This window comes from Hemicordylus capensis, chromosome 5 (assembly GCF_027244095.1).
Source record: "Hemicordylus capensis ecotype Gifberg chromosome 5, rHemCap1.1.pri, whole genome shotgun sequence".
Taxonomy (NCBI): domain Eukaryota; kingdom Metazoa; phylum Chordata; class Lepidosauria; order Squamata; family Cordylidae; genus Hemicordylus; species Hemicordylus capensis.
In genome coordinates, this window is record NC_069661.1 from 1,566,610 (window position 1) to 1,591,147 (window position 24,538).

The 24,538-nt window shown below is 55.9% G+C and overlaps 2 protein-coding genes across 2 annotated transcripts in view; one reads left to right on the forward strand and one right to left on the reverse strand.

The window, feature by feature from the left end:
- EMX1 (empty spiracles homeobox 1) overlaps positions 1 to 822 on the reverse strand; it is a 43,627-nt gene extending 42,805 nt beyond the window's left edge. Inside the window, exon 1 of the mRNA XM_053257932.1 lies at positions 35 to 822. Within this exon, the coding sequence (XP_053113907.1) occupies positions 35 to 425 (391 nt within the window). The 5' untranslated portion in view covers positions 426 to 822. The remainder of the gene's footprint in view (positions 1 to 34) is intronic.
- Positions 427 to 15,135, forward strand: LOC128326392 (uncharacterized). The gene is made up of 5 exons (XM_053253132.1): positions 427 to 447; positions 490 to 595; positions 707 to 1,074; positions 2,728 to 2,958; positions 12,561 to 15,135. The coding sequence occupies exons 1-5, from the start codon at positions 427 to 429 to the stop codon at positions 12,699 to 12,701; spliced, it is 867 nt and encodes a 288-aa protein (XP_053109107.1). The 3' UTR covers positions 12,702 to 15,135.
- Positions 15,136 to 24,538: the final 9,403 nt, after the last annotated feature.

Here is a 24,538-nt window from a genome sequence, read left to right on the forward strand (position 1 = left end):
TCCCTCCCTCCCCCGCCGCCGTCGGAGCGCTTACCTTGGAAGCGGTGGCCGAAGAAGCGGTTGCGGAGAACCCAGGGGTAGAAGTTGAGTGGGTCGCGGGGCTGCGAGCCGAAGAAAGGGTGCGGCGAGTGCGGGAGGTGCGAGGCGCCCAGCTGGGGCGGGTGGACGGCCAAGGGCGGGTGGCTCACGGCCTCGGGGAAGAGCAGCTCCGGGCTGCCATAAAGGGAGCGCCCGGCAGCGGCGGCGGCTGCCGCAGCCGAGCCCTGGAAGCCGTGCGCGAAGGCCTCGACGGCCGCGCTGGCCGGGTAGCCGAGGGCGGCGGGTCGGAGCGGCTCCTCGGCCAGCGGGTGGCTGCTCTCCTTGCCCACCAGAGACTCGATGGTGAAGCAGCGCTTAGCCGCCGCCGCTGCCGCCGGCTGGAACATGATGGCGCCCGACGGGGCGAGCGTGAGCGCGCCTGTGTAAGGGGCCCCCCGGGCGTGGGTGCAGAGGGGCGCCACGACGGGGCGGCAGGAGCCGGCGACCGACCAAGCCTCCCGAACTGAGCCAGGAGGGCTGGTCCAGGCAGCGCACACCGCCAGGCGGCTCTGGGGAGGTGGGACTGGAGCTCACGCCCGTTCACACGCGCACTCACCCCCGCTCCCTCCTGCCGCCCCATCCACCCGGTGCGCAGTGGGCACGCTCTTGGGCGAGCCGTCCAGATAAGCCGGGTACCTGCCGGGGCCGCCCCCTCTGATTGGCCAGGCTCACCTGCCCCGGGGTTGGGGAGGGCACGTGGGAAGGGGGGAGCAGGAGGGGAGAGGAGGAGGCGGGAGCGGGGTCGCCACCAAAAGGCGGACTGGAGCGCCCAGGAGGCTGCGCGACGGCTCGGATCCGCCTCTGGCTCCCTCCTCCCCCTGGAGTCCCCCTCGTGGGTGGCGGGGAGGAGAGGAGAGGAGAAGCGAGCAAGGAAGGAAGGCAGGCAGGAAGGAGGCAGAGAGAAATTATCCCGAGGCTGCTTTGCGGCGCCGCGGATCCATTTCCCTCCAGCAGAACCCGTGGAAGGTCGGGACTGGGACAGCCAGCACTCAGCAGGTAGGCTCCGTAGGGTCTCCCGCCCCCGGCCCAGCCCCAGCCCTCTGTGCAAGAGGAACCCAAGGGAAAGGGCGGCGGCGCGGGGCGGCGAAGGGGAGAAGTCTGGCCCAAGCGGAGCGCGGAAGCCGTGCCTGGTTCCTCCCCGGACTGCTGGTTTCCTAGATTCGCTGGTGGGCGGGTGGGCTCCAAGGAAGGCGTGAGGGTCCCTTCTCTGTGCAGGCCCTCTCCCCCCCACCCCCAGGAAACTGCCAAGGTGCTTGCCCCCCCCCCTTTCGGCTGGGGACACTCCGGCTTCTGAAAAGAGCCTTATTTTCTGCTGCGGAAGCTCTGGAATTACTTTTATTGGGGGAGAGGGTTGAATCGGAATTGGAAACATTTATTTGAGGTAGTTGGGAACCCAGTGCGGGGGGTTGAGGGGGAAGTAAGTTAGTTAGTTAGTTAGTTAGTTAGTTAGTTTAGTTAGTTCCTGGCATGTCCGGACAGACAGATTTCTTGCGCGTCCTGAGCCGATCAGCCTCAAGTCGGATCTGCGGATTCTTCGGTTTGTTTCACAAGCGGCTGGTGGGACCGAGGCGTCGGTTGTCAACCCCGCGGCAGGATCCATCCCAAATCGAGCCCAGCACCCGGTGGAGTCCAAGACCTCCTTCCTGGGACAGGCAGCAGCGCGCTCCGGCACCACCGCGACCAGGCCCATTCGGTCAGGCCAGGCCGTCTTCCGGCCTCTTCCCTGGGTGGCAGAAGGCAGGCCCGGCATCTTCCGCGTCTTCCGAAGCGCTTCCTGAAGCAGCGGCTCCCCTTTGGCAAAGTCGCCCGGTTCCCTACACGGGTTCGCTGCGTGGGGAGGGAGGGGGAAAGGCGGGGGGGTACCTGCCTGCGGTCTAAGAAGTGGCCGTGGCGCCAATACTCCGCAACCCACTTCGAAATGCCGCCTTGGAGAAGAAGGCCACTCGGAGTGTCGGGCACGAAGAGGGGCAGCAAACCAGCAGAAGAAGCCCCCAGGGGCAGGAGAGGCGCGGCGCGGCGCAGAGCTCACCCAGGGACTGGGCGGAGGACGCCGGTCTGCCTGCGGGCTCGTCAATGTGGGCTGGTTGCCTTAAAGGAGCGGGCAGGAGGCAAGGATAGACTCCTGGTCCGGCTGGAGAACGGGGGAAACCAACCCACACTCCTGCCAGGAAGCCGAAAATCGGCCACCAGAGAAGGGTGTGAAGTGTGTGCCTTAGCTGGCCCGATGAATGGGACAAAGAGGAGAGATGTACATATGAGGCGGTATAAAAATATGACAGACAAATAAATGCTGAGAAATAGCTCGAGCCGCGAGATGGATGGAGAGAAAGGGGGAGCGCCCGCAGCAACACGTCCCTGCAGATTTCCCACTCATTTCAGTACGACCTGCGGAAGAGAACTTCCTGCTGACTCCCAAATTTCCTTGGAAGTAAGTAAATCCCTTGAGTGGCTGTCCTGTCCAGAGCCGCCTCTGCTTCCTAGGACTAGGTAGCCGATCGCCAGACGGGGCCCAGGACTGCGCCCACCCTGGAGTCCGGAGCAAAACTGCTCTGATTTCTGCGGTATCCGTTCCTCCGCGGTCTGTTATACGGGATACTACTGAAAGTTTCACGTTCCTTAGTCTGTGGTTGTTGCTGTTGTCTCTCACAGGAAAGGGAAGGCCACAAGCTGCACCTGTTGGGCGCGTCCAGCCGGGAATTCGTTCCAAGGGAGGCGGCGGCGCGGGAGGCTCCCGCTGGACCGTCCACGCCCCTAATTTCCGTGGAAAACCTCGCCATTTCAAAGTGCCTTTACTCGGAAGAAAAGGCCAGAGTGGTATGGAAAGCAGACCCCTTCCAGACCGCAGCCAATCGCAAAGCTTCGTTGAAAACAGCCTCTTCGGTAAGTCTGGAGAAACGAAAAACGGGCTCCAAATCAGCCCGACTTTCTCAAAGGCGAAAGGGACGGGTTGCTTCATATCCATCCATCCGCCCATCCATCCATCCATCCGCACACGTTGGATCGTGCATGTAGTTCTGGCGCTTATTTGGGAGTTTTTGGAAGGCGCGATATAAGAGAATTCCCAGGAGAATTTCTCCCGCCACCCCCGGAGACACGCTTTGACATTTCGAGCAAATATCTTTCGATGCGGAGTCAGTTCCTTCTTCCCGCAGAGAGTAAAACAGGCCGCCTGGCTTCTTTCTCCCGGTCTGCATTCTGTCGTTTCGCGTTTTCCCTTTTCCCGGGCATGTACAGGCCTCCCCTTTCTCTTCTTTGTTTATTTCGTTCTGTTGTATTAGTAACCACGCGGATATGGGCCCAATCCACCAGGACTGGCTCTCAGGCAAAGCCCAACAACAGCAATGGCGTTTCCACTGGTGTCCTCTTGCCGGCCTTGGACCGTGTCGGCCTCCCTCTCAGGATTACTAGGGGGGTTTCCACGCGGGCGAACCAGCCTCAGCGGCTGAGAATCACTGGGTCCAAATGATATTCATCCTGCCTTTGTGTTCTAGACCTCTTTTTTCCGGCGTCCGTAGAGCGCAGGATCGGGTCCCTCTCCCTCTGTGCGGGCTCCTGCTGCATCCCGGCGGGCCGCGCCGCCTTCGGGGCGTGAGCAAAGAGAAGCAGCACTTCGGGGTCACTCTGAATCCCAAAGGAGGGGATCTTTGTGGCCGGTGAGTAAAGGAAGGGGTGGTCTGCAGCAGGGTGCTGGCCCTACACCACGGGGCGCGGAGGACGGAAGTCTTGGGCAGAATTGCGTGAGTGTCTAATTCTGGAGAATCTAAGAATAAGGGCACCTCTGGAGCCTTTAATGCGAAGCAGGAGGCGGAGGAGAGGATGCTTATCCGATAGCTCCCGGAGCGATGGTGGCGACATCCTCTACATGCCACCCCGCTTTCGTTGAAAAAGCCAAAGGTGCTAACTGGGACAGGGGACGAATCCAGGAGCAGGGGCTGGGGAGGGTGGGGTGGTCTCCTGCGCTCGAAGCGGAGCCCGGCCGAGGGCCCCTCCTCTGCGGGGCTGTCGGGCTGGGCAGGAGGAATCCCCAGGCCATTTCCCTTCTCCTTCTCTCCCACAAGCCACACAGCAGGATAGAGAGCAGCACCGGAGCCCAGAAGCCGGGAGTGAGGGGGGACGACTATCTCCTGTGTTGTTGTGTGTGTTGTGGGGGGGGGGGCGTCTTCCCTCTAAATGGGACTGGAGGCACTCCGGAAAGGCCAGGACGTGGGCCCTGACCCAGCGGGGAAAGCCCCCAAGGAGTTTGGGCCTGGCCGTAGCTGCCCCCCCCCTTCGCCCTCCCTCTGGGCCTCCTCCGTGGATCTTGTCCTTTCTCCCCTGTTCTGCCAAACTCGCAAGGCGGGCTACATTTGCCTTCGCTGCCGAGTCCAGACTTCACATAGAGAAGCAGCCCTTTCAGAGCTCAGCCCCGGTGCTGGGAAGGGGCCCCTCTGCCCCGGACGCAGCAGCTCCTTCCTGCGGGGAGCCCCAAGGAGACCAGCAAGAAGAGCCACGCAGCCGGAGCGGCGGCAGCAGCAGGTGGGGCTCCGATGAGGCTCGGGACTCGGAGTGCCTTCCGTGGGTCCCCTGGTACAGCCTGAGAACCGCGCATCACCCCGCGGGGGTTCGGCCTCTTGGGGTGCAAGGGGGGACGCTGATGGCCAGCGGGGTCAACTCTCTTGGTGTGTGTGAAGTTCGTCCATTGCCTGCTCTGAGCAGGGGCTTGGGCGAGAAGACCTCCGGAGTTGCTTCGGCTCCAAAATGCGATTATTCTGTAAAGTTGAAGCTGCCTCGTTTTCCTCCAGGGGTGCAGAGCAGTCAGCAGCAAAGGGCGCCGGACTACCCCGCCGTTGGATGAAGTCGGGAGAGTTACTTCGCAAGTCTGTTGGGTTGCCACAGGTTGGCATGTTTCTGGTGAGGCGGGGCTCCCGTTTTGCTCCCCACTTTTCCATTTTCTTTTTGCTCCCCCCCTTCCTTGTTTGTTTGTTTGTTTGTTTGTTTAACACATTTTTATACCGCCCAGAACGCAAGTTATCTTCTTTCCCTCTTTCTTATACATGCCCCAAATTGTGCCCAAACATTTTCCACTCCGCGGCCAGCAACTCGGAGGGAGATGAGACTGACGTCGGAAAAGGTGGGAATCCCAATTAATTTTTTTAAAAATCTTTTATACCGCCCTTCCAAAAGGCCCAGGGCGGTTTACATTAAAACACAATAAGGCCCCCCTTTGCCTGGTCCAAATTCCCTCCCTTCTGCACCGGTGTTCTTTTTCGTAAGGCAACCACAAACACAAACACCAAAAGTCAAGGAGCCCCAATCGCCCCTCTTTGCTCGCCCGTCTTTCTGGTGGCCCCTCTCTCATCTGCGCAAGGGCGGCTGAGGTGGAGAGTCCTTCCTAACTGCGAAGCAAGGAGATGCCCCGAATGGCCAAGCCGCTGCCGGCTGTGTAAGGCCAAAAGCAGCAGGCAGGCAGGCGGGAGGAACTCCGGCGGCGCCGAGGAGACCCTGGCTGGGGCGGACAGCGCGCGGGAGGCGGCTGGGGAGCAGTGTGAGAGTCTTGGCTACTTGTGGCCGTAACATTACAGATTCCAGCAGTGTGTGCTCAGAGGCGCAGGCCTCTGAGCACACCAGGATCGCCAGGCTGCACCTGGTGACCCAACTCCAGATCACCAGGTGCAGCAGCCGCCGCCCGGCCTTGAGCCATGAAGCAAATGGGCAAAGAAGCGCATCTCGTCGTCCTGGGGACCCCGGCCAAACAGACTCTGGCTCTCCGCCTTTCTGTCTCTATTTGCCACTGCGAAGTCTTACTGGGTCGTTGGTGGCCAGCTTCTCCGGGTGCCGGCTGGATTCTCTGGCTGCGTTCCAGGCTGGCTCCTGGACCTGCTGCTGGGGGCCAAAACCGCCCTTGTCCCTCCCTCGTGCATGGCCTGAGTCTAGAGGGACCGGGCGGCGGCAGGCTGACTGACTGACCAGGGCTTCTTCCCAGCACCTTCGCGCGGGACCTTCCGGCAGCCGAAGACCAAGTCCGCCTTGGCTTGGGAGGCGGCAGCGCCTGGGGCAAAGCCCTTGCAGAAGAGGACGGGTCGGGAGGCCCCTGCTCAGCGCTGGGCCTGTAAATCAGTCCCCACCCCACCGCCCGCGCCGGCCCTGGCCCCGGAGGCAACAGCAGGGACTGTCTGGAAGGAAGGAAGGAAGGCCCAGGAGCTGCTGCTGCTTTCTGCGTCGCTCAGCGGATGACTCCCGCCGCTCCGTCTGGGCCGCTGGAGGGGGGGGGGGGCTCCCCCTTCCCGCCGACGCCCGAACCGCCCGGCCTGCCTGCGTCTGATTCCCCCCCCCTGCGCTTTCTGTTGCCCCCTGGGGTGTTGCGTGTCTGTGAGGCTGTCCGTGGGACAGATCCGGAACAGCAGCTCTGGACCCGGGAAGCGCAAGCACTCCGCCTGGCGTGTCCTTCCGCCGAGGAGGAAAGGCGGCGCACAAAGGGACGGAAGAAACAAGCCGGAAGGGGATGCAGCTCTTTGGGGGCGCAGCTGGGGCAACCTGTTGCTGCTGACAGCCGGCCCAGCCCTTTTAAAGGCGTGCTCCCCCCAGCCTCGCTCCTTGCAAGGAGCTCCGGGGGCCGCAACCCTGCCAGGCATAGGAGGCAGCGAGCGCATCATCAGGCCAGCCTCTCTCGGCTGCCCGCCTGGCTGCAGCCTGCTTCTGCTCCCTGGCGTAGCTACAGGATCCCGCCCGCCGCCCCCCCCCCCACACCCCTGGCCCAGCCCGTAGCGAAGGCCTGACCCTTGGCCGCCCCCCTCACCGCCCGTGGCTCCACCAACCTGGGTATGCCCCCTCCCCAGGAAAGCACCAGGCGGCTGCGGGTGCGGAGGCAGCGGTCGGAAGGAAGCCGCTTCCTTCTTCGCAGCCGGTGAGGGTGGTTTTAATCTGGGCAGAAGTCGAGTCTTCGCTGGTGTGGGTTGTGGTTATTGGCTAGGATTCGAAAGGGGACGATTTCCCTTGACAGTCCCATCCGGGGGGGGGGTGTAGCTATAATTCAGCCGATGGGTTCAAAGAACCGGCCTTGAGGGGCCCCCAGCTCCACCCCTTCCTATTTTCTTCATTATCTCCCTCACTCCACGGCCTCTGGGGAGAGGGGAGAACGCGGCCCCCTCCTCCCCTAGCTGCGCCCCTGGCCATCATTACTCTGCGAATATTCTCAGCAGCCTTGAGTAGCTCTTTTGGCTTGAAAAAAGTGAATGATGAGGATAGGTGGTTTTTTAAAAAATGAGGAGGAAAAACGGAACTCCAGCAGCGCAATCCTATCCACGTCGAGTCGGAAGTAAGTTCCACTGAGTTCAGGGAGGCTGACTCCCAAGGAAGTGTGCTTGGACTGCTGCAGCCACAGAAGCGCCACAAAGGGCATGATCCGGCGGGAATGAAGAGGTCTTCTTAACCTCTTATGGATCGCAGCCATTGCTCAGCTCCAGGGAGAGGCCGGCAGTGCTCAGGGACCCCCAACACTTTCGTCTTGGTGGGGGCCAGGTCGAAGTCGGGCTCTGACGAGCTTACTTGTTCCGTGTGCATGCTGCTGCAGGCCTGCGTGCTTTTACACCAGGCACCTTTGCTCCGAAGCCAATCCCACTGCGTTCAAGGGAGAGGAGAGCTGGTCTGGTGGTAGCAAGCCTGACTTGTCCCCATAGCTAAGCAGGGTCCGCCCTGGTTGCATTTGAATGGGAGACTAGAAGTGAGAGCACTGGAAGAGATTCCCCTTCAGGGAATGGAGCCGCTCTGGGAAGAGCCCCTGAAGGCCCCAAGTTCCCTCCCTGGCAGCATCTCCAAGATAGGGCTGAGAGAGACTCCTGCCTGCAACCTGGGAGAAGCCGCTGCCAGTCTGTGAAGACAACCCTGAGCTAGATGGACCAAGGGTCTGACTCAGTATATGGCAGCTTCCTATGTTCCTGGGGGGCGGGGGCTTCCTCCCTCCCTCCTCAGTGGATCTCAGATCAAGGTTTCCTAGCTGAGGCTGAAGGCGGCCTCTTCCTGTTAGAGATGCTGCCGCTGCAGCAGACACGGAGCAGGGGTTGGTCTAGAGGACCTCCAGGGTCCCTGCCCCCTCCTCTCAGACCCATGGCTTCTCCCAAGTGTGTTCGGGAGGACTGCAGGCGGTGGAGGGGTGGGGTGGGGTGGGGGGTGTCTTATGCCTGGACTCTGGAGCTGCGCTCCGACTCGGAGGAGCCAAGGAAGGCGAAGAGCCAGCGGATGCCTCCCCACAGCGACTGGGGTCCGGCAGCAGAGCCCCAGCAGAGCCGCCGAGTGGGGGCCGGCCTGTCAGGCTCCCAACTCGACTGGCGAAGGGCGAGGCGGGGGAAAAGGAGCGGGAGGCTGCCTGTGCAGGCAAGATGCCCCGCCCGAGGAGGAGAAGGAGGCGGCAGCAGCAGCCGAGCCCTGAAGCGCCTCCCGACGGCAGCCTGAAGGCGCTCCTGCTGCAGAAAGAAACAGTGGCCAGTCCTTCCCACCCGCCCCCCCAAGTAGGGAGGAACTGCCCCCAGGATCAGGGGAGTAACTATCATCGGGCAAGGGGAGACAGTTGTCTGGGGGCCCACTGCCTTGGGGGCCCCCCCAGAGGCAAGTCACATGGCTGACTCCCCCAGCCACGCACCCGCCCGGGCTTCCTTCAGTTGTCTTCATCCTCCGAAACTGATGTGAGTGTTCAGACCTGGAGCTACCAGAACAGCAGGTCTTTCCCAAGTACCATTCAATGACTTGCATCGCCCACAATTTGCAAAACCTTAAAAAAATAATAATTTAGGATGTTGTTCTATTGTGGCACGTAGGATGATGCTTTTTGTTACCACTCTTCAGCCTCATTTAAGATTTCTTTACTTCATGAGCTCAGCTTCAGTGAGGGGGGGCCATTTTCGATCTGGTCTCTGCGCGCCCTCCAACCTTGCTGCGCCCCTGTGCAGGATCATCGCCCAAATCATGCCGAGGCAAGGGGAGGGGCGAGAGGGGCCACTCCTCGCCAGGCACCTCCGAAGGTTCCCGGCCCAGGCAGGCAGCCGCAGGCCTGGTCGTCCCGCCCGGGAAGCGGCGCACTGAGTGCAGGCGGCAGCTCGGCACGACCCCTACGAGACCAGGCCAGCCCCGGCCGGCCAGGTGGGCCTTTCTGAGCAGGCTTCTAGCTGCTACCTGGAGCGCATCGTGGCGGGCCTCCAAAGGCGCGCTCTAGAGGTCAGGCGCGCGGGGGAGGGGGGAGAGAAGCGCGCTCCTTGCTACGCCCCTGCGTGGACTCCGGCAGAGGCGCCCCGGGAGAGGTTCATCCCCGCCCCTCGAGCCCAGGCCGCCGGATTTGCGGGCCGGCCAGCCAGCACCACCATCCCTCCCCGCGACCTGGCCCTGCTCCTTCGGCCGCGGTATCCCCAGCGCAAGGCTGCTGGCTGCTGACCCCCTGGCGCCGCCCGGAAAGGGCAGCGCTCTCTGGACGGGGCCGGGCCAGGCCAAGCACCCCCCGCCCCGCCCCCGGCCTCCGAAGGGCCTCTCCCAGGGGCTGCATCTGGACAGATGGCAGAAGCTGGAACCTTGAAGCAACAACCCTCCTCCGCGGCTCCCTCGGAGACCTTGAGATCGGAGGCCGTGGGCGTGGGAGGCGCCGCGCTCTCGCGCGCTCTCTGTTTTAAACGGGAGATCCCCAAAGGCCAGGCGTGAATGTCTTCTAGAGGCAATGCAAGAGATGATTATTTTTTAAAATCCAGGAATGAGAAAATAGCCGCGAATAAGCAGGTGGTGTGTTCACATGGTATGAGCGCCTGTCTTTCTCTGGATTTTTCCTCACTTCTGCTCTGACCCAGCAGGCAATCCAGATGTGGAAACGGGCTTCTGCAAACAGGAACGGGGGGCTCCGTCATGCAGGATTGCCCTGCTGTGTATCGCATGTTCCACACATGCTGCATGGAGGGGGGGCGGGGGGGGAGGACCCTCCCAGCCAACATTTGGAGGTTTGCGCAAAGTGCTCCTTGTTGCATCGAAGCAGATGGTGCTGTCAGATCCCACTCCCCAGTCACCTGTTTGGGGAGGAGTGGGTGTGATTCTCGGTTTCTCATCAGCAGCCTCCTTCACTGTCTGCTAAGTCAATGATGCCAAAGATCTGTCCAGCGAGGACAGGGGTTTCCAGCCTGGGGTCCTCAGAAGTGGTTGGACTACAGCTCCCATCATCCCCTTTGGCATTCGGGCTGGGGATGATGGGAGTTGTAGGCCAACCACATCCAGGGACCCAAGGCTGGAAGGTTCTCTGGCTGCCTAGCAGGATGGGTGCAGGGTCCACTGTGGCATGCAGGTCATCCTCTGTGTGTGTGTGTGTGTGTGTGTGTGCTTTTAAATTGTGCTTTTTGTTTTTTCCAGCTTTTTAGTGTTTAACTTCCGTTGCCATTTGGGCCACAGACTCAATGATATGCAAGGCACTACAGCAGGCCTGCTCCACTTTGGCCCTCGTGCAGATGTTGGCCTACAGCTCCCGTAATCCTTGGCTATTGGCCACTGTGGCTGCCTTGACAACCAGCAGCGGAATGGCGCCCTGGCTTGTGAGCCAAGCCCAGCTTGATGGCCGTGGCGGCTGGTGGCTCCTGGGGGTAGGGTGGTGCTGGGCAGGGCAGGAGTTGGGCAGCGCCAGGGAGAGACAGAGGTAGAGCCAGTTGTGCCCCGTCCCCGCTGCCTGTGTCTGAGTCACACTCACACACCTCAAGCCCCCCCCGCCCGTCTCTCACCAAGCCTCTCTTTTCTCTCCCTCACCAACTCCTCCCATCTCTCCTCCTCATTTCTCTCTCTCTCTCTCTCCCCCCCCAGGCCCCCACCAAGCCCTTTTCTTTCTCTCTAACCAAGCCTCCGCTCTCTCCAAGCCTTGCCCCCAATGCTCCCCCCAGACAAAAACAAACACAGGAAAATCCAGCCGACAAGAGCCTGAGTGGATGCTCCTGACAGAGGCGTAACTATGGGGGGGCAGGGGGGGCACGTGCCCCGGGCGCCATCTTTTCTGGTCACATGGGGGGCGCCGCCATGACCAAATTTTTAATTTTTTTTAAAATTTTTTGTTAATACAAATGTTTCCTGCTCAGTGCAGCAGTGATGCAGCAGTCAAGGGAGCGCATCGGTGCCCCCTTCCCCACGAGCGGTCCCTTCCGCGCCGCCTGCACCCCCCCATTGCTTTGCTGGCGCCTGGCGGCCAGTCAGTGGCCTGGCTTGGTGGCGGCGGCGGGCGCTTGTGAGGAAAAACCTAAGGGGGGGCGTGGTGGGGGGGCGCCATTTCAGTGCTTGCCCCGGGCGCCGTTTCCCCTAGTTACGCCTCTGGCTCCTGAGCAGAGACCTAACCCCTCCTCCTCCCCCCCAACTTCCTGTTTTGCTCTGGTTGTTTGGAGCAGCCTGCTCATCAAGCTGCTCCAGCCAGCCTGATTGCTAGGGGGCACTGGCCTGGCCCCACCCCACTGAGGCAATACACAGTGGGGAGGAAATGCTGTCCCTTTGGCTTTGGGGGCTGTATTTTCAACCCAGTTATCACTTCCTTGAGTGGGCGATGCCAGGAGCTGCCCACTAGGGACCAGAAACTGGGGCAGATGTCTGAGCAGCCCTTCCAGCGAGGGAGTGCCAGGAGGGGCTGGAGAATGCTCCGTGCTTGAGAGAGTTCTCTGGCTGCTGCTGGTAAGTCCGATATTCTGCTGGATCCCGTGTGTGTGTGTGTGTTGCGGGAGGTGGGGGCGGCATGGCTCCCCTTGCCCTTCCTGGCCGCGCTTGATGGTGAAGCCTGAGCCATGATGGTCTGCAGAGGAGCTGGCTCGAGGTGGGTGCTCAGCTGCTGTTTCTGTATCTGCTGTTTCCCAGCATCTGGATGCCGGGTCCATGTGAGAAAGGCATGCCCCCCCCGCTCTGTCCAGTGCAGGGTGTCAGCCCATTAGGGGGACTGGGGCATGGAGCCCAGCCACCGATTTTCAATCCCCCCGCCCAGTGGCACTCTGACCTCTGGACTTCGGGGCTGAAGTCCAGGGCCTCCACACCCCCTGGGGCCCCCCAATCCTCTGTCCTGGGTCGTGTGGTCACCGCTGGCCCACACTGTGCCTGGTGGTGGCGGAGTGCAATTCTGACCTGTGTCTGGTGCTTTAGCGACAGAGGCGGGAGTGGGGGAAGAAAGGTGTGGGGTGGGAATATGTTAAGTTGCATGTCAAAATGTTTCTGCCCATGCATATTTGCATAAATATACCTGTTTGTGGTCTCAAGAACCCACATGTTAAAAATACGATGTTTGTCACGGTGTGTGTGTGTGTGTGTGTGTGTGTGTGTGTGTGTGTGTAGGGGGATGATACTTAACTAGCAGTGGGGGTCAGGGGGTGCTCTAGCAAAGGGGAGGGGTGCCCCCAAAGGTCTTTGGCCCAGGCTCCGAAATTACCTAGATGCACCTCTGCTCCCCATCCCCCCACCCCAATCATGGCCTGAAATTGATGTGCCACCTGCTCTTCATGCAAGCGGCATTCTTGATTCTGCAGCTTGGAGCAGACCCACCGCGCTCTCCTTGGAAGCCAAAGAGCCAGAAAGAAACCAGAAGTGCCTCTTCACTTAACCAAGGAAAGCATCTCATCATGGTAGGCCAAGAGATGGTGGATTTTACTGTGAGGCCCACAAGATGAACCTGACAGCCGTGCAGTTGCTGGACTGCCATTTGGGAGAGGAGGAAATCCCCACCGAGCCGTCTGCAGAGACTTGTGGGCCATGGATGGAGAAGCTGCAAGCAAGAGGCGGATCAAAAGGAAGGGGCACCTGGCTTGCTCTTCCTGTCTGGACTGGGACTGGGCAGTTATTCCACTGGTGGCACACTGGTCATACCCCTTAGTATTCTTGTTGCTGTTATTAAAAACACGCCTACCCCTGCCTTTCTGGTTTAAAAGAGAACCACTCAAGCCAGCTACCAAGGTGTACTAAAAATCAGCTTGCAGGGATAAATGGGTCTCCCAGAGCAGGGAGTTCCAAAGGCTTTTTGTAACATCTGAGTAAGCCTCCTGTCAACTGTGAAGACCTCAGTAGGCAGGCAGCATCCTATGGAAGTCGATGGTCCTTTAGGTAGTCTCAGCCCAAGCCCAGATGTTGTTGGACTACAACTCCCATTGTCCCCAGTCACAATAACCTATTGTGCCTGGGGATGATGGGAGTTGTAGTCCAGCAACGTCTGGGGACCCAAGAACCCTGCCATAAGGGCTTTCACAGGTGAAGACCAGCACTCTGAATGGCACCTGGAGATGGGCCAGCCATTTGTAGGGCATTGACTGTGGGGAGCAGCACTGCTCATAGGGTCCTAGGGCTGTGGTCCTAATCACTGGCTGCTCAAGCCCCCAGTGATGTAGCAGTGAGGAGAGGATTGATTGACTGATTGATGTTATGGGGGCTGAAGATTCTTGAAGGAGAAGTAGCCAGACAAACTACTTTGAAATGAGAGGCAGGATCAGGGTCACCTAGTTCCTGACAACCGTTTGGGGAAGTGCTATAGCAGGCGTGGGGCCCTACTTGCTCAGAGGCAGGGTCCCTGCTTTGCCTGCGGATGGTCCCAAGCTCCATCCCTGGCAGCATCTCCAGGTCAGGTGGGGAGAGACCCTCCTCTGCCTGAGACCCACCCCGAGAGCCCTTGCTGGTCAGAGTAGGCAATGAAGGGCTGGATGGCCTGAGGGTCTGACGCAACAGAAGGCAGCTCCCAGTGTTCATCAGGAGTGGAAAGCCAAAGCCCACCCCCCCAACCCCGCTTGTAAACCATCTGCTGGCGAGTTCTGCTCCTGCATGGCCAAGTGGCTGGGGCTGGATTGGGCCCAGAGGCCTCCAGCTGTGCACTGCGATCCATCCCTAGAGGAATGGAAGGAAGTGACTGAAAGAGAGTGGTGGGTCTGGATGTGAGGCAGAAGGCTGTGTCCGCTGGAAGGAATTCTTCCCATGAGTTTTGGGCCCATTCCCTGGTGCTTTCTGGATGTCTCTTGTAAAGTGAAGTGTGCCTTCAAGTCGGTGTTGACTCTTGGCACCCACAGAGCCCTGTGGTTTTATTTTGGTAGAATACAGGAGGGGTTGACCATTGCCTCCTCCCGCGCAGTGTGAGATGATGCCTTTCAGCATCTTCCTCTGTCGCTGCTGCCTGATAGGGGTGTTTCAGGGAAACACACCTGTGGGGATTCAGACCAGCAACTTCTGGTCTGCTAGTCACGTCATTTCCTTGCTGCACGATCAGGTGGTACAGAACAGGAAAACCCTGAAATAAGGGCACATTTCCTGACCCTGAAGGGGGTCATGTGTTGTTCCTGGGGAGGAGGGCAACATAGTTGCTCGGAGGGTTCACCACTAGCTCAATGGACAACCAGAATCTCTCTAGGAGGCATCAGAAATGAATCCTATTCAGAGGTTTCCTTTTGTTTTGTTTGTTTGGCACATTTCTATACTGCCCTATAAACAAAGCTCAGCATGATTTACTATTTAAAGCATAACAATAATGAAAAATGTTATTACTAAGATGCGTGTAAAATGGCCCCGGAAGTCTTGCCCTGACCCCATCAGTCATTCGAGGCCATGTGCTGTTCCATAGCCCTGAGAGCGGGCATGCTTTCCTGATGGGAATTGTAGCCATCGTCACGGCTATGGGGGCCTTGTGTTGCTGCATAGGGCTGGCAGGGTCAGGATGGGACTTCCGGCCCCATTTGACAGGGCTATGATGGCGGTGGAGGGCCAATCCAGACACACAAACAGAGGCGTATCTAGGGAAAATAGTGCCTAGGGCAAGCACTGAAATTGCGCCCCCTGTCCAGACATCTGACACCCATCTTTTAGATAACTTTACTATAATATCAGCTGAAAAATACAAGTCAAGCTCATTAATCTTTTAAAATTTCAAAAACTATTTAGCAGTGGACGTAGCCAGACCAAAAAATGCTGGAAAACTACAAATTTCCGTATGCTGGGGCTCGTGAAATACCCAAATACTATTTGGAGGTGTACTTGGAAAACTAAACAGAAGTGCCTATCTAATTCTCTACTATGCATTGTAGCATCACTATTATATCAGTTTTAAAAATAAATGGAGAATTTGGCTTTTCCCAGATATTCTGAAAATCATTAAAGGATATGCAGAATAAACTGTGTCACTGCTTGGAATATATTCTAGTATTTCAGAAAGAGTTAAAATGAGAGAAAGAGAGCAAGAAACTCCCAGCGGGCCGTAATAATAAGGATTTCGCACTGATTCAAAGACAAACTCACCATTAATAGCCATATTGTTAAAACACCACATTTAACTCACTTATAAGAAGCAAAGTAAGAGCAAATGAATACAATCCTAGCTCCTAAGCTTCAGCTCTGTATTCACACGTCCTGATTCTCTGTACACAGTGCCAAACTGAATATGTGTACAGTGACTTATATTAAATTAATTTTTTTAAACCTGTAGCCCCTTCGGGGTGCTTCCTATAGGCTGTGGGAGGGGGGCATCTGCAAAGGTTACCCCTCCTACCACTGGCCTCTAGAGCCTCACAGAGACCATTTGCGTATGTGCTGTGGCCATTTTAAAAAAATAATTGTTGTTGTTGTTTTTAAAAAATGGCTGCTGAAAACAAAATGGCCACCATGCATGCTCGAATGGCCTCTGTGAGGCCTGGCATGGCCTAGGGCCTCACAGAGACCATTTGAGCATGTGCAGTGGCCATTTTGTTTTGGGTGGCCATTTTTAAAAAAAATTAATTTTAAGAATTTGCGCCCCCTTCAAGTGATGCCCAGGGCACATGCCCTGCCTGCCCTACCCTAGATACGCCCCTGCACACAAAGGACCCAGTTAGAACATAAGAACATAAGAACAGCCCTGCTGGATCAGGCCCAAGGCCCATCTAGTCCAGCATCCTGTTTCGCACAGTGGCCCACCAGATGCCGCTGGAAGCCACAGGCAGGAGTTGAGGGCGTGCCCTCTCTCCTGCCATTACTTCCCTGCAACTGGTACTCAGAGGCACACCCTTGAGGCTGGAGGTGGCCCACAGCCCTCGGACTAGTAGCCATTGATAGACCTCCATGAAATCATCCAAACCTCTCTTAAAGCCATCCAGGTTGTTGACCGTCACCACATCCTGTGGCAGAGAGTTCCACAAGTGGATCACGCGTTGTGTGAAAAAGTACTTCCGTTTGTTGGTCCTAGACCTCCTGGCAATCAATTTCATGGAGTGACCCCTGGTTCTAGTGTTGTGTAGGAGGGAAAAGAATCTCTCTCTCTCCACTTTCTCCACGCCATGCATGATTTTATAGACCTCTATCATGTCTCCCCACAGTCGTCTTTTTTCTAAACTAAAAAGCCCCAGGTGTTGTAGTCCTGCCTCGTAAGAAAGGTGCTCTAGGCCCCTGATCATCTTGGTTGCCCTCTTCTGTACCTTCTCCAGTTCAACAATGTCCTTTTTAAGATGTGGTGACCAGAATTGTACACAGTACTCCAAGTGTGGTCGCACCATAGTTTTGTATAAGGGCATTATTATGTTAGCCATTTTATTTTCAATCCCCTTCCTAATGATCCCTAGCATAGAATTTTTTTCACAGCCTTTTTCATAGCTGCCGCACACTGAATAGACACTTTCAACGAGCTGTCAACCACAACCCCAAGATCCCTTTCCTGGTCCGTCACTGACAGCTCAGATCCCATCAGCATATAGTTGAAGTTGGGGTTTTTCGTCCCAATGTGCATCACTTTACACTTGCTAACACTGAACCGCATTTGCCATTTTGTCGCCCACTCCCCCAGTTTGGAGAGATCCTTTTGGAGCTGCTCAAAATCTGTTTTGGATTTCACTACCCGAAAGAGTTTGGTATCATCTGCAAATTTGGCCACATCGCTGCTTACCCCTGCTTCTAGATCATTTATGAATAAATTAAAAAGCACCGGTCCCAGTACAGATCCCTGGGGGACCCCACTTCTTACTTCCCTCCATTGTGAAAACTCTCCATTGATACCTACCCTCTGTTTCCTGTCTTTCAACCAGTTAGCAATCCACACATGTACTTGTCCCCTTATCCCATGACTGCTAAGTTTCCTCAGGAGTCTTTGATGAGGAACTTTGTCAAAAGCTTTTTGGAAGTCCAGGTAGACTATGTCAACTGGATCACCTTTATCCACATACTTGTTGACACTCTCAAAAAAGTCCAAAAGGTTGGTGAGGCAAGATTTACCTTTGCGGAAGCCATGCTGGCTCACTCCCAGCAGAGCCTGTTCTTCTAGGTGCTTTACAGTTTTATCCTTGAGGATGCTTTCCATCATTTTGCCTGGAACGAACGCTAGGCTAACCGGCCTGTAATTTCCCGGATCGCCCCTGGATCCCTTTTTGAAAATCGGTGTTACATTTGCTACTCTCCAGTCCTCTGGTACAGAGCCCGATTTCAGGGATAAGTTAAATATTTTAGCAAGGAGATCGGCAATTTGACATTTGAATTCTTTGAAGACTCTTGGATGGATGCCATCCGGCCCTGGTGATTTGTTAGCTTTCAGTTTTTCCAGACAGTTTAGAACATCATCCCTTGTCACTTCTATCAGACTCAGCTCTCTAGCCTCCATCCCTAAAAAGCCTGGTTCAGGAACAGGTATATGCTCAGTATCCTCTGCCGTGAAGACAGACACAAAGAACTCATTCAGTTTCTCTGCAACCTCCAAATCCTCCTTAATAATCCCTTTCACTCCCTCATTGTCTAATGGCCCAACCGTCTCCCTGGCAGGTTTCCTGCTTCTGATATACTTAAAGAAGTTTTTGTTATTCCCCTTGATACTTTTGGCTAAATGTTCCTCAAACTCTCTTTTTGCCTCCCTTATTGTCACCTTGCATTTCTTTTGCCAGAGTTTGTGTTCCTTTCTGTTCTCTTCATTTGGACAGACCTTCCAATTTCGGAAGGAAGTCTTCTTCCCTTTTATGGCTTCCTTGACAGTACCCGTTAGCCATGCTGGCATCCTCCTGGACTTAGTGGTACCTTTCCTCCTTTTGGGTATACAATCTAACTGGGCTTCTAGTATTGTGGTTTTGAGTAAACGCCATGCACTCTGGAGCGAAGTGACTCTCCTGATTTCCCCCCTCAGCTTTCTTTTCACCATACTCCTCATTTTGGAGAAGTTTCCTCTTTTGAAATTTAAAATGTCTGTGTTTGACATCCTTGGTGATTCTCTCCCCACATGTATGCTGAATTTGATGGCACTGTGGTCACTGTTCCCTAAAGGGTCGATGACACTGACATCACGAACCAGGTCCTGGGTGTCACTCAGAATTAGATCCAAGGTCGCCTTCTCTCTGGTCGGTTCCATGACCAACTGTTCTAAGGCACAGTCATTTAGCGTATCTAGAAATTTGACCTCTTTGTCCTGACTTGAATGTAAATTTACCCAGTCTATGTGTGGGTAGTTGAAATCACCCATAATTACAGCCCTGCCTCTGCTTGATGCATCCCTGATTTCCTCCAGCAACTCCCAGTCACTGTCGGCATTTTGATCCGGAGGGCGATAGCACGTCCCCAGTAGCACGATTCCTTTCTGGCCTTGTATAGTCACCCACAGGGTTTCTGTGGAGGACTCCAGTCCACCTAGGTTTTCTAGCTTGTTAGATTCTATCCCTTCTTTAACATACAGTGCTACCTCTCCTCCAAGGCGCCCCTCCCTGTCCTTTCTATAGAGTTTATACCCAGGGATAACAGTGTCCCACTGGTTCTCACTCTTCCACCATGTTTCTGTTATGCCCACTATGTCTATTTCTGCATTAGCAACCAAGCACTCCAGCTCACCCATCTTGGCTCGGAGGCTTCTGGCATTGGCATATAAGCACCTATACACTGAATCTTTCCCCTGATGTATGCTATTCCTGTGACTCTTTGACCTGCTGGCACAGCCTCCCGTCTGCTCTTTATGCAGTTCTGCTCCGTCCTCATCTGTTTTATTTGAATTCTTTGCAGCCTCACACTTTAAAGGATGGCTTTTGCCAAACGGGATACTGCCCAGCTCCCATCGGCTGTTCCCTAGGTGTCATTTTAAAAGCTGCTCTGCAACCTTTTTGATTTTAAGCACCAGCAGTCTGGTTCCATCTTGGTTCAAGTGCAGCCCGTCCCCTTTGGACAGGCCTTGCTTGCCCCAAAATGTGTCCCAGTGCCTAACAAATCTAAACCCCTCCTCCCGGCACCAACGTCTCATCCACGCACTGAAACCCCTCAGCTCTGCCTGTCTCACTGTACTTGCACGTGGAACAGGTAGCATTTCTGAGAATGCTACCTTGGGGGTCCTGGACTTCAAAATGCTACCTATCAGCCTAAATTTGGCTTCCAGGACCTCCTGACTGCATTTCCCCACATCGTTGGTGCCGACATGCACCACGACAGCTGTCTCCTCCCCAGCACTGCCTAGGAGCCCGTCTAGACGCTGCGTAATGTCCGCAACCTTCACACCAGGCAGGCAAATCACCGTGCGGTCAGCACGCGGGTCACAAACCCATCTCTCTATCCCTCTAATGATTGATTCACCCACTACAAGGAGGCCCCCACCCCCCAGAGGAGTATCCCCCGTGTGATAGGATATGGGCTCATCATCCAAGGAAGGAGTCCCTTCTAAAGGAGCATTTCCCTCTTCCTCAGACCGATGTCCTCCTTGCCTAAGACCTTCATTCTCCCTTCATTCTCTTCTCCACCAGGCTCCTTGTGATCCTTGTGATCGCGGGGGCTTGTTCCAGGCTTCTCCGCACACTTCCCGCTAAACTCCTGCAAAACTCCTACGTCCTGTTTGCTATCCCTCTTCGCTATGCTCTGTTCGCTATGCTCTCGGGCCTCCACCTCATATGTAGAGTAGGCTTCCAACTGTCACACTGGATGGGAGTCAAAGGAAGGAATAGGGGGCCCCTCCCAGCCCTAGCTGACTCCACCCCCACTACTAGTGAACACTGCCTTTAGGTAACCCTAAGAACTCCTAGCCCTGTGATATGTTCACCCTAACAAGTAACCCTAACAAGTAACACACACAGAGATAGAGAGACTAAGACCTACCCCTTAGAGAGAAACAGCCCCTGCTAAACTCCCCTCTTGGTTTGTTTGAAGCGGAAAAGGCTAGATGTTTAGAAGGGCTTGCTCAGCTTCTCAGCTTCTCAGCTGTGTCTGCTCTTCCCAGAGTTGCCTTCCAGCTCAACTCAGTGCTGAGAAGCAGAGGCACCACTGAACGAGGCTGGCCAGTCGGGGGCACAGCAGGGCCAAAGCATTTGGCTCCTGCAAGCAGCTGCACAGCCCAGGCAGAAGGCCTGGCCCCAGAGAAGGGACGTGGAGGCCTGGAGAAAACCCAGGGGAAAGAAATCAATCCTCCACTCCCCCCCCCCGAAAAAAGGGGGGGAAACACCCTTTCCCTCCCCCTCCACCCCCAGTTTTCCAGCAGGCCTTCACATCTCTACCCTGGAGTCCTCTGTGCTGTTGTCAGGGGGGCACCCCTGGGCCGGCCACAGCCCTCTGCTTTGCCCCTACCACTCCTGCCCGCCTATGACGACTATTTGAGTAGCTGGTGCAGTTGCGTTGGGCTGGCTCTGAAGGGGAGAGAAAGCTGAGTCGGTGAGGTTCTCAGATCCAGGACTTGTCACAACTTGCCCCACCTAGTTGGGAACTGTCTGTGGGGCGTCCTCTTCACCCTGCACCCTGGAACACCCTGGCATCAATAGAGGCAGCAGAGAGAGGGAAGCTGGGAGCAACAGGGACTCACCTGGGAACCAGAATTAATCAAAAGCAGCTTTTACTGAAACAAAAGCTCCCGCACCTGTTCTGTGTGCCAGCTTTTAGCCCCAGGACACGAGTCATTCAGGCCTGCTCAACTTAGCCCCCCCCCCCCCCCGCAGCTGTTTTTGGACGAAAACTCCCATATTCCCCAGCCACAGTGGCCAATAGCCAGGGATTATGGGAGTTGTAGGCCAACATCTGCAGGAGGGCCAAAGTTGAGCAGCCCTGGGACTCATAATCCAGGCATGAGTGCTTCTGGTCAGCAGGGGAGCACCCTCTCCCTGCCACTGGGTGACCACAGCCAGGATGAGGGGTCCCAGTGCCCAGGGTGCGAGCTGCATGCATCACTGCCCATGGAAGGAGCCATCTTGAAATCTAGCCAAACCCAGATCAAGTCAGGCCGGACTGGAGGTGTTTATGGCTCACAGGAGATCCCCACCCTTCCTGGACTCCTGGGACAGACAGGCTTCCTCCCCAGGGGACACCCAAGCTGGTTCCCCCTCCTTCTGAGGAGACCCATTGGGAGGAAGACTCCAGGCAGCCAAGTGTGTGCTCTGCCTTGGGAGCTCCTCCTGGGGCTGGAGGGAAGAGGCCAGCACCCCACTAGCCCCGCCCCCCCCAGAGCTCCAGGACTCCTGGCTGCCCTGGTCCTGCTAGTTCCAGCGAGCTGCCAGCGGGGCCAGGCACCTTGCCGGGAAGCAGACTCCCCTTCTGCCTCAGCCTTGCTCCCATCAGAGTCAATGCCCGGGTGAACCGTGGCAAAAGGAACCCCAACACTCCGGCTGTGTCTGTCCCGCCGGCGGCCCCTTTGGGCTGTTCCTCCACTGAGGGACTCCCTTTGGCACCAGCCTTTCCTGGGAAGGGCCCGAGACGCCTGATTCATCTATGGATCCCCCCACCATACGAAAGGCAAAGCATGCATGTTTCCATCGGAGACGGCTAGGTGCTTACAACAACACAGACATTTTGCAATGAGACAAATAGGCAGGGAAGCATCTTAACAGCAGTTTCATTGTGTTAATAAGTTTGGCGTCTATAAGCAACATATGTAAATGGCTGTTAACTGTCTTGATGCCATTTAACATTATGCTGCTGAGGTGCTCAGAAGCCAAGTTTGCAGCACTTTGACGAATATGCAAGAAGCTGCCAATTTTTAAAATATCCCCCCCCACCCCGCCGCCTTGGTTTAGGGAAATTAGCAGTCAGCATTGCCAAAAAGGTGACTCAGGCCCTTCTATTTCGGGTTTCCTGGCAATGGGGGGCGGGGGGGGGGGCGGACAGAGGAGGAGCCTCTGCAAGAGTTTTATTAATGGGTGCGACCCACAGCCACCTTAAGAGGAGCCTGTCCTTACACCAGCCCAACTAAGCATTTGCAGACATCCCTCCCTCCCTGGCCAAACTCGCCTTCTGGGATGAGGCGAATGTTCTCCAAGAATCATGGGCAAAACCCTGCCCTTTTTTGGCATGCCTGGCCTTTGGTACAAAGAAGTCACACTCAACCGGCTTATTGCAAGGGGTCAGACGCCCTGTCAGAGAGTCAGGACAGTCCACACAACCAACTGCTTGGTCGGGCACTTTTCCTGCCCCACAGCCAAGACCCACCACCAGGGAGCGCCAGCAGCCGGGTCCCACATGCCCATGGCTCCACCCTCCAAAGGGCAGCTAGTCAGCTGCTTGGAAGGCCTGCTGCTCACGGGGGGGGGGTTGCCAAGGGCCCACCCCTGCCAGCCCCTGAGACCACCTCGGCACCCCTTGTCTTTGTGCAGTGGCAACAGAGTCACTCCCTTGGCTTCTTCTCTCCCTCCTCATCCACGAGTGGGAGCAATAGTGCAGGCTCAGGCTTTATGGGGGAGGCCCCCACTGACAGATGGGGAGCATGGGGGAAGCCGCAGGCACTCTCTGCGCTGAACGGCTGGCTCCACCATCATGTTTCCTGCCACATACTACCTGTCAAGGTCAGCCCTGCCATGAACCCCCTCCACGTAGGAGGGGGGCCACAGAAAACAGTGGTTGAGGACTCCAGAAACTTGGAGCTGACCCTGTGTGAAGGAACCAGGCCTAAACCTCCTCTTCTTTGCACATGAGGCTCCATTTTGTAAAGACGTTGCTCCCTGTGTGAAGGTGACTGTGCAGCTGCTGCAAACCTCTTCTGCTGTGCCTAAGTGCTGTGTGGCCATTGCCTTGCTGTGCGGGGACCAGGGGCAAAGGTCCACAGCTGCTCCTCAGCAGTTTCGTTTTTGAGGGTGATGCAATGTACTGAACTGATTTTGGAGGGAAAGGGAGGTTTGATTTTATTGGTCATGTTTTGAAAAATGGAGGAAACTTCAGTTGTGTTGATTTTTTAGTTTTAAAAAGCGGGGATGATGTTTCGAGTGGAATTTGTTTTTGGTCAGTCCAGAATGTGCAGAGTCAGAGGCATGCAGTGAAGTACAGCACCAGGAGGAGTGAAGAGCGGAAGAATCCAAGAGAAGGGGTTGCTAGCCCAGACTGAGAGAATCAGAACTGGGGCGAAAGAGAGCAAAGGAATCTCTCTGGAGAGCCAAAACACTCAACAGCAACAGAACCAGTCAGGGTTGAACCCCAGGACTGTGGCAGAGAACAGGGTCTGAGGCGGCACAAGGGACAAGCTCGCTTGCTGCCAAAGCTGAGGGAACCACAGAGGGCTCAGAGTTAGGGACCAGTATTAGGGAGGTCCGCTGGATGCGTTTTCCCAACCATTTCATTTCTGCCCTTGTGCTCTTATGGCAACTTGTGTGTGTGTTGGGGGGGGGGTTATGCTGTACCAGGAAACCAAAGCTACTGTTTTAAATTGACTAATTTCCCCCAAAGTAAAAAATTCTTGTTGTATTTAAAGATTATAAGTTTCTGTCTGATTTTCACCACCCCACACCTAAAGCCTCCCTACTCTATTGGGTTTTTGTTTTACTGCAAAGGCTGAAGGGCTGTTACAGCAGACACCGCCTGAGAAAAGAAACTTCTACTTGCTGGAAGAAGTTAAGCGTAAGTGGGGGGGCTGGTTTAGTCTGGCCAGTGACAAGTGTGAGCAACCCAGTGGGATAAGCTGATGCTTCCACATCCTGCCTGGTCACCATCAGCATGCATGGATCGTGCTGGGGGTGGGCTGGGCAGGGAACGGGGATGCTGTGCTGAGACCGGTTGGATGACAAATGTCCTTCTAAAAGCAGGCAGGCACAATTTCAGGGATGGGCCCACAGCTCAGTGGAGGAGGAGCATCTGCTTGCGTGCAGAACGCCCAATCTCTTGAAACTGACACATTTATTCACCCAGGCTTTTAATTAGATCCATGGTTTCAATTTTTAACACTGGTTTTCAGTGATTTTAATGTTAATGTTTTTAATGTTTAAATGATTTAATTGATATAGTTTTTATTTTAACTGTTAATTGGTTTTAATTGTTTTTATTTGTTGTAAACCGCCCTGAGCCATTTGGCAAATAAATAAATAAGTAAGTAAAAAAATACAATACAATACAATACAATACAATACAATACAATACAATCTCTGGCAGCATCTAGAGATGGGCTGGGGGAAATGAGCTAGATGAACCGGTGGTCTGACTCAGTGGAAGGCAGCTTCCTATGTTCAGATCAAGCATTTGGATGATACCTTTCACTGGATCAACTGAACGGAAAGTGTAGCCAGCTTTTCCTGCTGTCCTGGTCTCCCGCAGGCTGACATAGGACAGCGGGGAGAGAGGCTACAGGACCCCGGAGAGCTCCAAGAGAGCAAGT

Coding starts and splice junctions, on each gene's coding strand:
- LOC128326392 (XM_053253132.1), top strand. CDS start 427: ATGGCGCCCGACGGGGCGAGC. Junction 596..706: donor CGCCAGGCGGCTCTGGGGAG/GTGGGACTGGAG, acceptor CGTCCAGATAAG/CCGGGTACCTGCCGGGGCCG. Junction 2,959..12,560: donor CGTTGAAAACAGCCTCTTCG/GTAAGTCTGGAG, acceptor TTGATTCTGCAG/CTTGGAGCAGACCCACCGCG.